The sequence below is a fragment of the Phalacrocorax aristotelis genome, chromosome Z (genome assembly GCF_949628215.1).
Source record: "Phalacrocorax aristotelis chromosome Z, bGulAri2.1, whole genome shotgun sequence".
In the NCBI taxonomy this organism is placed as follows: domain Eukaryota; kingdom Metazoa; phylum Chordata; class Aves; order Suliformes; family Phalacrocoracidae; genus Phalacrocorax; species Phalacrocorax aristotelis.
The window spans coordinates 4484179-4497024 of NC_134311.1; the positions used below are offsets into that span (position 1 = coordinate 4484179).

Below are 12846 nucleotides of genomic sequence, written 5' to 3' on the forward strand. Positions count from 1 at the left end.
ATCTTTGAACCAAATACAATGCCCACTCATTTATTTGCTCAGCTCTTTAAAGAGAGTTAAGGTCTTATTAAGTTTTGTCCTATTTATTCAGGCCATGAAATTCCTGCTTCTAAAAGCTTTCTCTTTTCTTTAAAAACTTCCTGAAAAGTTTCATTTGCAAAAGTGTAAGATATCCCCTTTCGAAACATGATTATTAGGTTTCTACAATCCAAACCATTGTTCCTCCTCACAGAGATCAAGTGGTGGTGCAGCACAAACGTAGAAAAGCAGAACTCAGCTTCTGTTGTTAGACATAGATAGGGACGATTACAGTGCTCTTTGAGCAAGAAAAGGCAGGATCCTGGGTCAGAGTGTATAAAATTCCTCTGGAGCTCGTTGGATGAAGATGAACAAAACCAGGTTGTGCACATCTGAACAAGTCCACCTGTTTTACCCAAAATGTAATTCTCTTCTCCATCTGCTCTCTGTGTTGCTTCAAGACTGATCATTGACCCTAGCTCAGACACTGCTGTCTCCAGCTCTCTTGTCTAAGTGCATATACCAAGCTTGCTTGCATTCCTGCAATTCAGCACGTTATAAGCAGAAAGTAAACAAAAGTCTTTTCTGGTAACAAAGAATCCTTTTCAGAATTGATCCTTACTTTCTTCAACAGCGGACAATGTGAAGTTGTCTGCCACTGGTATTGGCATTGCCACGCCCTTGTGGCCAGGTTCAGACTGTGATCTGATATTGCAATACATAGCTCCTTCCAATAATACCTGGAGTTGTCCCCTGACTCTTAAAAGCCGTTGTGGGCATTTATGTTCCTCACCACAGACTTCCTCACATACAAGCACTAGTAACAAATCTCTAAATCTAGATCTAACCACAGCCAGAGACTGCTTTCAGGTGATGCAATGACTTAACTCCAGAGATCTTAGGCTTTTCCTGTAATAAGCCAACACTCTACAAAGTCCTTTGTCTTTGTCTATAAGACTGCTCCCAGACTGTAACCACTAATATCTTACCCAGTATGAAAGCTGTCTTTAAATATAGCTAGACCAAGATCAGAGTAGTTCCAAGACATCTTTTCAACACACAGGGTGCTAAATCTTACTTTCTTGACCACTGAAATGCTTCCCCTTCTCCAGCTCATTAAATGACAGACTGAACTGGTAAAACACCTTTCCTGATATTTATTGCACACCTATTAACTATAATGCAACCCAATCAAATTACTAGCTTAAAACTCTCGAGACTTCTAGCTGCAATTGCAGCAGTGCAATTTCCCTACTCCATTTTCAGACAGGTTCCCATTGCTAGTCACTGTCTCCATTTCAGACCAATTAGTTGATTCAGTTTTCAGTCCTTTATTTTTTCCCTTGTATTATTAGCTTGTCTGATTCAATAAACTGTTATGCTTGAGCCAGTCTCCCAAGCACTTCAAGGATCTTATTCCATATTTATTGGTCAGACTTCCATTATGCCTGTCTAGCTGCCAAAGGTACATCATGAACCTAATAATAAACCTGTAAACTTTTTCTTCAAACTATTTCCTTTCCATTTTTTTCAACTGGGTGATGGGTAGACACTGAAATATAACTTGCTAGTCATTTTAGATTAAAAATCAACTTTTCACAGGTATGTTTTTTAGTAGACTAGTGTTTCACTTAATTGCTTTCCTTAAAATACCCATTACTCTCTGCATTCTTTGCTTTACAAATCAAACATCCTTCTTCATCTATTCTTCAAAAATGTTGTAAATTAGCCAAGTCTTCCTTTCTTCATCAAGCGTAGCAGGCACATATCTCTTCTTATAGGGCTGCAGGCAATCAGTTTTCATCTAGATTGCTGGTGGTTGCTTCCTCTTTTTGGTGCACCGCTGCAAGGAATGACTCACCATCTGTGGCAAATTCCACAATCACTTGGAAGGCCTTTGGCCTCCTGTCATGGATCTTTATCAGCATGTCCAGGTTTGGTATAACATGTATGTACCATTCAGAAAACCCTCCTTCACCGTGCCTGATGGGTGACTCTCAGCACATCCTCCGGAAGGTAAGCTGAAGTCACTCCTTTCCTTTTCATCCAGGCATGGATCAGCTTTAGCTGGTAGGTGGCTACAGACTAGATATTCAGTGTCTGGATAACTCAGGCTTTTGAAAAGCAGGGACTGTGGCATAACGTGGTAGGACTACTACTAGGAAGTACCATCTTCTCCACTGTTTTGGCAATGACGCTTGGTTTGCCCGGACAAACCTGTCAGGGGCGCTTTGCAAAACAATGGCAAGTGACACTCTCCTACCCACATTGCCTGAGTCCTTTGATAAGTTCCCTCTATTGAGTACAAGACAGTAACTTGGCTGAAAGACAGGAAACTTCTGCAGTTCATAGCAGTTAGTATAATAGGAATATGGTCAAATATAAATATGAAGGGCAAGTAAGGTATATCTCCTGAAGTTCAGACTTAAAAGTAAACTCATTCTGCTATCCTTTACAAATAAATAAACAAGCAAACAAATAAATAAATAAATGGAGCATCAGTTGGAGTAGAGAATTCTACAGATTGAGCAAATGTTTTCAAAATTAGTAGTAAAATTAGTGAAATATGAATTCAGATCAAATGATTCAAGTTTTCTCTAAAAATTTTAATTAACAACTTAAATATAGGGAATGATTTTGCAGTTTTGCGAGTTTATGAACATTTTACTCCTGCCTTGATGCAGAACTTCATTGCCCTTGAATTGTTCTCCGTTATAATTTAGACTCATGCCATAAATCAGGAATCAGGTTAGATAAAGGAAAAGATTAATAGGCTTTGGTAGTTGAAGATGACAAATATTTTCTTTATGTTCGGACTTTTTCAGTTTGACGTAGTCTCTCTCTGGTAGGCTGTAGTATTTAATCTGTTACATTATATCCATTATGGCTTAAATGTTTGTTTTATACTTCCCGTAGCAAAATGCACGATCTCTTGAGAGTTAAATTTAGTAGGCTAAAATGAACTCCCTTCCAATCTTTTCATGTGGCAGCCTGGCCATAAGATCAAAACACATAAATGTAGGTTATGTTTAATTTCTAAATCGGAGTGTTGTGGACAGATGTTTGAAACCTTAAGATGACTCAGATTCATTTGTTGCATGGCTTTCTGCCTGGATAACCATACTGTAGATCGTGCCATTTCTGCTTTACTGATGTATTGCCATGGTGATGACATATATAATTTTATCATAACCTTTCTGTTAATGGCCCAAACTGTGTCTTCTCTATTGACCATGCAACCAAACCGCATTGAGTGTGAAGGACCACTTCTATCTTTAATGTCAGCTGATCTCAGTCGAATAACATGAGAGATGATCGTTACTTTCACCCTTTTCTGTATTTCTTTCAGCTTTATCCAGCTCAAGATGACAGACCCAAAATGATCAGTGTCTTTATTTGATGCAGTATGCCCAGCTGTTTCTTTGCTGCGTGGCTGTCTTTGTGTGTGTATGGTACATAGCTAGGGCTTTTACAGAAAACGTTTCAGTGACCATTCTATTTGAATATGTGTTCCCCGCTGTGGATTTTCATGGTTATGTTGCAGTTTTCGCAGCTAATTTTTCATCAGAAAAGTAGCTGATGTATTCTTACTCAGTACATTCATATCTTTAGAATCTGTTCAAAACTCTTTTGAGTAAACAGAAGGGCTTGCATAAAAAGATCTCATAGATCTTTCAGGTTACTTGTATTTCTCAATAAGTAAGTATGGTAAGAGAATGGGGATAGCATTTTTTTGTTTGCTTCCTTACATCAGGACAATTAAAAAAAGTGGTTTGTTTCTTTAGTTCTTTGGATTTTAACCTAATTAATCCACTCAGATTGCAAGCTGCTCAATGGAACAGGGACATCTTTATGGCAAGTTTGTTTCTTTTGTAAAGCAACCATGAAAATGCTAAACCCTAGCACATTTTAACTTAGTTTTTCTCTGGCTGCCTTCTTGTTTATAAATTAAATATTTTGACTCTCCTGTTTTGGTACTCCTTATTGCCCCTGGTGTGACTTGGTCAAAGAACTCTCTGTCTGGGGTGTTGCAGCAGAGCAGATTCAGACAGTTCTGCTCAGAGAAGGAAGTGGAGAGTTTTGGTTCCCATTTTGCACTTCTGGAACAGTTTAGGGAAGGAAGCACCTTTACACCTTTTATTGTTCGTGGTTGCTGACATCATATCCTTCCCTGACCACTCTGTGCGTGTTTCCTGCCATTCTATCAAGATTCTTCTGTGCTGCAGAGAAGGGATGGTGGGTGCGCGTGTGTGTGTGTGTATGTGTGCGCGCGCGTGTATGCCCGTGTGTGGACGTACGGAAGAGACAGGAGCGGTCAAGTGATCTGCTGCATTTGTCCATTAGCTCGTTTGCCATCTCAAGGCTCAGATCAGCCTTCTGTCAGCTACCGCTGCCTCTGCCAAATCATACAGTGAACAGAAGCCCGCCAAAAATGAAGTTCCTCTTTTTGTAAGCAGTCTGATTTTTTTTTTTTAATGTTTGGGTTTGCAAAAAGGAAAACTGCTGAAGAACGTAACACCATGGCATGTAACTATGTGTTTCTTTAAGTGCAATTTGTTTGCATGTAACCATGTCATTAAGTTGGAAGGTTTCTTTTATGTGGAGAGTTACTTCAACAAAGCTTCTGGAATTATTTTAAGTTCCATTTTTAGATTCTCCTGGATAATGAAAGCCTGCAGTACTATTTGAGTTTTGTAGTACCTTCAACTTTTCTACCTGATGTGCTTTATTACTGTTAGAGAAATACAATTTATCACTTAACAGGAACAGGAACTTCAGACACTTAATATGTAATCTTTAATCCTGCAAGAACTTTCAAAAACTATTAAGGACACTGGTGAAATCCTAAAGCAGCCACGGGGATTTGTCGGTCTCCAGAGTCGAACATTCAGTTCGACTCGGGCGTCACCAGCCTTTGAAGGTTATAGCCCTTGAATCAGATTTCTTGATTTACTCATCTGAATCTAATTGATTTGGAATCAATCCAGCTATCTGCTTTATATATGTGCATGTGCAAATGTAGATACTAATGGCAATGAAATGAATAGAACTATAGGCAAACACATAGTAAGAATAGCACGTGCAGCTGTATGTGTTGATTTGTATAGATGTGTAGAAAAGACAGATATAGAGAATGCCACAGCATTCCCAATTTGTTTCTGGTAGCAGTGAAAATAGCATAAATTATTTTTAAAACGGGAAATAAATTTGCTAGAAAAACTGAAAAGCCTTTATCTGTAATTAGACCAGTAAGCAAAAAGCAAATAGGAGATTTTTTTTTTTTTCATCAGTGCAAGAAAACTTAACCTGCTGCCTGTTGAAGTGAAATAATGTTTCTTTGCAAATTGTATGTTGGATGCATATGACCTAATACATTCTGTCTTCTCCTTCAGGTTCTCTCATATTGTGTGATAATATTTAATAACCAAATCATCCTTGTTACCCTTCAACTCTATTTTCCTGCACATTTATTTTTCCACTTAAAATAAAACTTGTGTAGTTAGTGGATTACTGCAAGTAATGAAGAACAAAATGTGGCTGGTTGTGTGTTGCATGAATTTAAGATAATTTTGTGTAGATCATAGGAATTGTAAGTGTTCTGACTTTAAACTGTCTATAAAAGTTTTTGTCGTTTGAAGACTGGTCTTAAATGTGGAACTGGTAAGTGTGTGGGAGGGACTCAACATATTGCTCCTCCGCTAAGATTTTTGTCCTTCGTGGTAGATTTTCTCACTATTCAGTGATTTTTCTGAACCCACGCGGCATAAGCATCTTGATCTGCAGAGCAGCTCTCATCCTTGCTAACCTGTCACCGCTGCTCTAATCTGTCCACCCTGACCTTCCACCTTGAAGTGAATAAGAGCTTAGGCAGGCGTAGTGCTGTAAGCCGATAGTGCCACTGGCTTCAGCTGAATGAAAGGAAAGGAAATTGTTCCATATGCATTTGCTGTGGATTAGCATATTGGCTTACTGTTACAGAGAAAGCCTGTTAGGCTCCTTTCGGTCCTGCATGAGCATGGGAAACACCATCCTAACTTGTTCTTTGTATTGGAGGTAAGACTATAGGAAAAACAGGAAAGAAACCCAGTCTGAGGAAATTTTAAGCTCTTTCTAAAAATAGGCTGGGTTTGTTTGTCAACACTGAATATCAGATAAGACTGTCTCCTAGCTTTGTTTGGGAAAAAAGTTTTATAAATACGTTTAATCAATTTATTTCAAAGTTTGGGACTTTGTTGTTGTAAATATGATCAAGCACCTTTGTGTCTTTTTAAGCAGTGAAAAGTTGAACTATTTTCATGTAACTAAAAAGCAGCAAAAAAATTTTGCAGCCTTTACACTGCAACATATTGGCAACATGAACTGTTCCATGTTCGGCATTACAGTAATGATTTAGGCATATATAAATATGCCTAGCAAATAGTATAAAAAAGCATTCATGTACAGAAAGGTAATAAGCATTATACTTGAAAATTTGTTTTGCCCAGCAGATTAATTATGTCACCATGGCCGGTTGTAAAACTCAGACTGACTGTTTATTTGTTAACTTATTTTTTTCTTAGAGCGATACAACACTTCAGCAGCTTAAAGTTTAATGTATGCAAAGAAAATCAAGAGAGAATTGAAGATCGGAATGAGTGAGGTCTAGCTTTTCTACCTCAGTAGCTTTGAATCAGAGCCAAATAATGGATTAAATGGCCAGGACATCGGCTTAGTGTTACGTAACATATTGTGAGAATTTATCAGGTTGGCTGCGAGACTACAAGCTTAAAATAAGTGAGGAAACACCAGCCCCTGTTTTAAAATTACTGACTTTATTTCCAGGGCAATATTTAAATACACTATGGATCTAACATAAAAACTTTTAAAAATAATTTTAAATGAATCTTGTTCAGATTCTCTTTTCTCTTCTGTATTTGAAAGAAGTCTGTGCTGTTCTGGTTAAAGTGTGTATGCACAAAAATACAGTAAGTGAAGGTTGAAAAGGGGAAAAAGTGCAACCTTTACTTTACTACTAGAATGAGCATCATTTCCCTATTTTTTTATATTTCTACCAAGTCTTTTATTGCTAAAAATACTTTGCATATGATAGAAATTAATTTTGTGATATATGACATTTTGTGAAATATGGAATGTGCACTGCATTATGTATTTTTATGTATTGCATCTAACTGTCCTTAGTTTTGCAATAGAACCAGTATTGTAAAGTTCAGGGAGGTAGTATCAGTGCATGACTAAACCTGTGAAATTATTTTTTAAAACATTCTTAAATTGTCATCTGTCCCTATTATTCTGTGCTATATAGCTTGTCTTTTGGTGCAATAATTTTTAAATGAAAGATGTGTGTGTTTGCCGCTTATAAATCATTCATCAGAATGTTTTGGAATTTACATTGAAATGAAATGAGGGAAAATGCACTATTGTTTTCTGCAAGTATCTTGAGTGATACTTGCACTAATCTATATTCTTAAAGAATAAGGTTAAAAATTTTGGATTTAAAGTAGCTGACATCCCTCATATATCAAGTAACACTTTAATAAAGGTCCATCCTATTTGCATAATGAGGGACATTATCACCTCTGCTGTCAAAACACAAGATTGTTTTCCCTTCAGAAATGAATTAGCTGGCCTACTTAGCACACACAGGTACAAAAAGGTTCATTAACTCTCTGATTTAGGTAATTTTTCATATTAGAGCAGTGAGTGATATTTAAAACTAGAGACACCTGATTCTGTTAAAGTTTTCGCAATGTGTATTTCAGTCCCCTTCTTAATTTCCTGATATATTGGTGGGTTTATTCATAAAAAGAAGCCTTTGAATTAACTATTATTCCTCTATGCATTACTTATTTTATAGATGCAGTAGATTTTTATTATAATTTACTTGTACACTAAATTATAATTAGGATGCTTGGTCAGCTCCACATAATAACATTCATATAGTTATCAATTTTGTAATAACACTTGATTTCCTTTCTGTGTTTAGCAGGAACGGATGCAGGGGACTGTGAACTGAGTAGTGCAAGTGCTGAAGAAGGAGGTTTGTTTTGAGGAAACAGGAAAGAGGAAGAAAAGAGAAGGGAAAAATACATAATTTTAAGGAAGAAGGAGAGAAAAAAAAACGGGGACTATGGGGAGAAAAAAGATTCAGATTACAAGGATTATGGATGAACGTAACAGACAGGTGAGTAGCAAAAATACTGTATTTGAACATCATACTGTATTTCTAAGGTGACTTATTCTCTTAAGTGATTGAAAAGGTGATAACTTTGTGTACATATACATATACCTACACATATGTATACATATATACAATGTATGGAAGACTATCAAAGAAAAAGTACTCTTGGAAACAACCAGAAACCTCACACACAGTTTTTTCAAGTTTAGTAACACGGTTAGGAATTCATCACCTGAGGCCTTGATTCAGCAATAACTGATGTGTGTGCTCTACTGTGGGCCCCCTCTGTACATGCTTTGACATCGGTGTGTAATACACACAGCTAAGCGCATCTGCAAGTTGTGACAGGATACAGGCTTTTAGTACCGTATTTTGTGAACTATGAGTTTATTTGCGGGAGGACTTGCATTCAAATTCATAGATCCAAGTGGTTTATGTTTTTACACATTCGCAGTGGTTTTCTTTTTACCTCCTTCATAAAAAAAATGACACTATTTCATAGAAAAACTTCATCTTTTTCTTCTGAACATGAACTTTAAAAAGAATTTGAGCAGCCTAACAAATCCAAATACAATAATATTGGCATGTTTTAGTTATGAAATAAAGTGTCCTTTGCTGATGCGATGGATAAATAAGTCCAGCAGGAGTGGTTAATTAATTATTACCACTGCTTTAGATAAAATGTCTGAGTAGCTGTCATGTATTATCAGCACTATCTCTGCTAGTTAAAATATGGTCAGAAATTAGAGAAACTGCCTTCCTGTTTTCAGAAAAACAAAATTCAACAATTGGCATCTTAAAATAAAACCAGTGGAAAGCTGCTGCTGTTCTCATTTGATGTAAACAGATGGATATTTTGTTGAAACTGGAGATTCACAAGTGTGAGAAACTCTCCATAAAATTATTTAACGCTATGATTAGTGTTCTTTATACATGTGGCTGTAATTTAAAAGTAGTCTTCAGTAGCTGTTTTTTAAGAACATGATACTGAGATACTATTAATATATTAGTTCTACTCATTTGATCTGTAAATTTCTTCATACATTCAGGTTGTTTTTTAAGAAGTGATTATGTTAGTCTTGAAAGATTTTATAAAGCCCTAAAGAACTCAACCTAGCCATAGCAACAAATTATAATCTTTAAATGTGCTTTCCCAGAATTTTTAAATTCTGTAGTGTTAGTAGTCACTTGTGTTCTCTATGGCAGAAAATCATATTTAAAAGCAAAATTATACTTATGATGGATATATTTTTGTGTTTTCCGTAAAGGTTGGCTATTGCTCTGGGCCAAGCCAAAAAGCAGTAATTCTATCAATATAAAACCACTACCATATGTATTTTAATTGCTCTAAAGCTTGGAACTGAAAATGGATTTGAGATATTGAACGGAATTAATCATTATACATTAAGACACTAGTTGTTTGGAACTCACCCATACTCCCATGGTTTCATTTTGCTGTGAACCTGAATTATTTTGGAAATGATAGTACGAATCTTTGCCATTTGTAACATTAGTTTATATCATACCTTCAGTGCCAATTTACTTACCCAAATATATGATTTACAGAGAACTTAATCTCCAGTTTTGTCAGAGATATCTTTCAAGAGACTAAGTTTACTTTGAAAATTGAAGACATCTAGTCTTTCAAGTCATTCACAGTAGAGTTTCAAGACTTCTAGCACCAGCTTTCAGAACTAATAATTATTAATAAATCTGTAACAGTAGAATACTAAAAACTGTAGTGTTAGTGCAGAAAGCATTTACCTTCCGAGCATTTGATAATATCCATCATGTTGGTTAGTCACTGTGAGGGTGAATGTATAGATTTACATTACTTTACCCTCCCCATAGTATAATTGGCATGATTCTGCTTCTCATTTCTACTAATACATTGAAACATAATTTAGAAGGTGTTTCTACTGGTTTTATCCTCTTTGCGTTTAGTGCCCCAATTTAAATCTCACTGAAGCCAATGAGAAGATTTCCATTGATTCATTTGGACTGTGGGATCAGGCTTTTTAGTTGTAGTGATATATATGTAGATAAATACAACTGGATTTTCATTAATACCTGATTGGTCTTTTAAACATTTGTATGAGATATACTCTTTCACAAGCCTTACTGTTTCTTAAAATGTAGTGTATTCCATAAGCTATGCTGCTTCAGTGAAGCTGCATCAGTTTATTTGTTTTCTAACTTACACACTTCCAGCAACCTTAAAAGAGTAACTGGTTAATATTCCTATGCTATTTTTTATTTGATTATATAAATATGTTTGAATGCACAGAAGAGATTAAAAGGTTGCACCAGAAAAAAGGTTAAAAGTTTCTGATTAATAAAATTAAGACAGCAGCTGAAGCACAGTTCCACAAAGCTTATTTGCAGCTCCATTTACCATGATGTTGATGGAGACTGTTTTCTTTTCTTTCTTAGTACCTCACTGAAAGCTGTTTGCAAGTACAGCAGCAAATCTGTTGACTTGAAACTGCCTTCTTGTTGCTTACATTCAAACTCAGTGTGGTTTCACAGTACAAGGAGTGTTAGATGGGAATATGATATGCATGGATAGTGCATCCTCAGCTGTTTTCAAGCACATAAATTCTCTGCAGGACAGCACATGCAGGGAAAAATAGGTCCTACACATACCAAACAAGGGGATATAGCAATAGTTTAATTCTGCCCTCTCCCAGTGCAAGGGTGAGTCTGTGTGGATAACAGAGTTTTTGCAAAAGTGTTTAAATTGTTACAAGGCCTGTGGAAGGTGATTTCTGTCCTTGCTTTTCCACTCATTCGCCCCGTGTCCTGACTAGCTATTTATGTTGTCCATTGAATGGAGTACTTGTTCTATCAGTATAACAGCTGTTTTCTTCCACACTACTGTCTGCTACGGTAGGAGACTTCCCTACTGTTCAAAGTGCTTGTATAAGTGGATTGGGAAGGACAAAAATAGTGCCGACCTCCCTTCAAGAGGATTTCTTCTGAGCAAGTCTGGTTGGTTGGATTTGTGTACTTTAGTGACCATACTGGTAATAAATGTAAGTCGAAACTGCCCAGAGTCAGATGTCTGGCTACGAATCTCATAGAAATGGGCAATATGGGGATATGATCTGCACTTTTCCGAAAACTATTTGAAACTTTGACATTTGGGGATAAGTTAAAGGAAAACTACTGCAACCTAGACATTAGAGGCCCAGTCCTTTTACCCTGGACTGCATAAGAGCTCTGTCATTGACTTCAGTGAGTGCAGAATTCACGCTTTTAACCAGGAGGAGCCATTAATTTCATGTTGTTTCATGTGGGCTGCCAGCTGGCTGAGTTTTCCTGGCCCTCGTAGATACCTTGTGGTGACAAAGGTGGCAAGGATGTTTGAATCTTTTGTGAGCAATCGCGAATTCTCTTCGGTTGTGGAAGGTTCAGAAAGCTCATCTGAAAAATTGCCTTCACTACACTTTTAGCCCCAGGGAGAAGGGGTATGAATAACTGCAAGGGCTAGAGCAAACGTGTATTTATTTGTGTGGTTTAGTTACCGTCATGATATTAAATGCAAAATAAAACTCTCAAGAGAATCCTGCTATAAATAGCCAGTGTGACCAGAGACTTTCTTTTTAATATTGTGACACTAGAGAATATAGTCTTCATAAATGTGGAGTGAATCTCTGGGAGTGTTGCTCAGGCTATTGAGATCGTGGTAGCCTTGTCAACCGCCCATTCGAGTAGATCGCAGACAGGATATTATTTGTACCACCAATAGAACCAATAGCCAAAAGTATTAGCACTGACATCTGAAGTTGGAAGCTCCTGACCTGCTGCGAGGTCTTTGTGCAGAAATTTCAATCAGACAGATGATTGGAGAAGGCTGCTATGAAGAATTCTGGGTTGTTTAAAAAAAAAAAAAAAAGAAAAGAAAAGAGGAAGGGCATTTGGAAAAACATGGGTGAACTTTATTTTCGTGTGTCTTAATTGAAAGTAATAATTCAACTAGCTCTGTTATGGTCAACACATGAAGGAAAAAATGCATTCATCTGCCTCAGAAAAGTTCTTTTATTTTTTTCTATTTGTTTTTCATCAGTTTGAAATATTTTGTTAGTTTTAATGAGAGCCTTTTGTGGTCTTCTGTAGACTGGAATCAACTGAAACTCTCTTTGCAACTGTCCAAGCAGGGCTGCCCAGGCCTAAAATAAATAGGTGTAATGACGTAAATGATATTGTATTACTGTTATACAAGGTCACCTACAAAATATCTCATTAAATCCATGGTCTGCAAGCTAAATCCAGAGGTATACTGACCCAGGAAAGAGGCCATATGGACCCAATGACATTTTGGTATCAGGTCTGGAACACCCTTTTGCTTTTAATCAACTGGTTCTTCTAGTTCATATTAGCAAATATGTGGTCTTCTACAGTGATACACCATTTTTTATCCCTCTGATCATCTTGCTCATTAGTTCAGCATTTTTTTCCTGCTGGTGAAGCATGCAGTTGCCAGAGTCAGAGTTAAAACTGAGTTGAGCTTAGCTAATGACCCTGCATACTGTTTAAAACATCTCTTTGAATTTGTAATGAGCTGCTGGGAGCTCAAGTGTTTTTAAACACCATAGGAAGGGTACACTTTAGTATTAGTGCTTAAGTATCATGTCTGTGTAATTCTA

The 12846-nt window shown here is 36.8% G+C and overlaps 1 protein-coding gene across 28 annotated transcripts in view; it reads left to right on the forward strand.

The window, feature by feature from the left end:
* MEF2C (myocyte enhancer factor 2C) overlaps positions 1 to 12846 on the forward strand; it is a 140135-nt gene that overhangs the window by 53607 nt on the left and 73682 nt on the right. For 18 of the 28 annotated variants that reach the window (XM_075079414.1, XM_075079429.1, XM_075079425.1 and 15 more), the window contains one exon: positions 8003 to 8200. In XM_075079414.1, coding sequence (XP_074935515.1) covers positions 8147 to 8200 — 54 coding nt within the window. In that variant the 5' untranslated portion in view covers positions 8003 to 8146. Of the gene's footprint in view, positions 1 to 4242; positions 4468 to 5983; positions 6073 to 8002; positions 8201 to 12846 lie in introns of those variants that run through there. The other 10 variants (XM_075079423.1, XM_075079415.1, XM_075079437.1 and 7 more) reach the window with 7 other exon arrangements.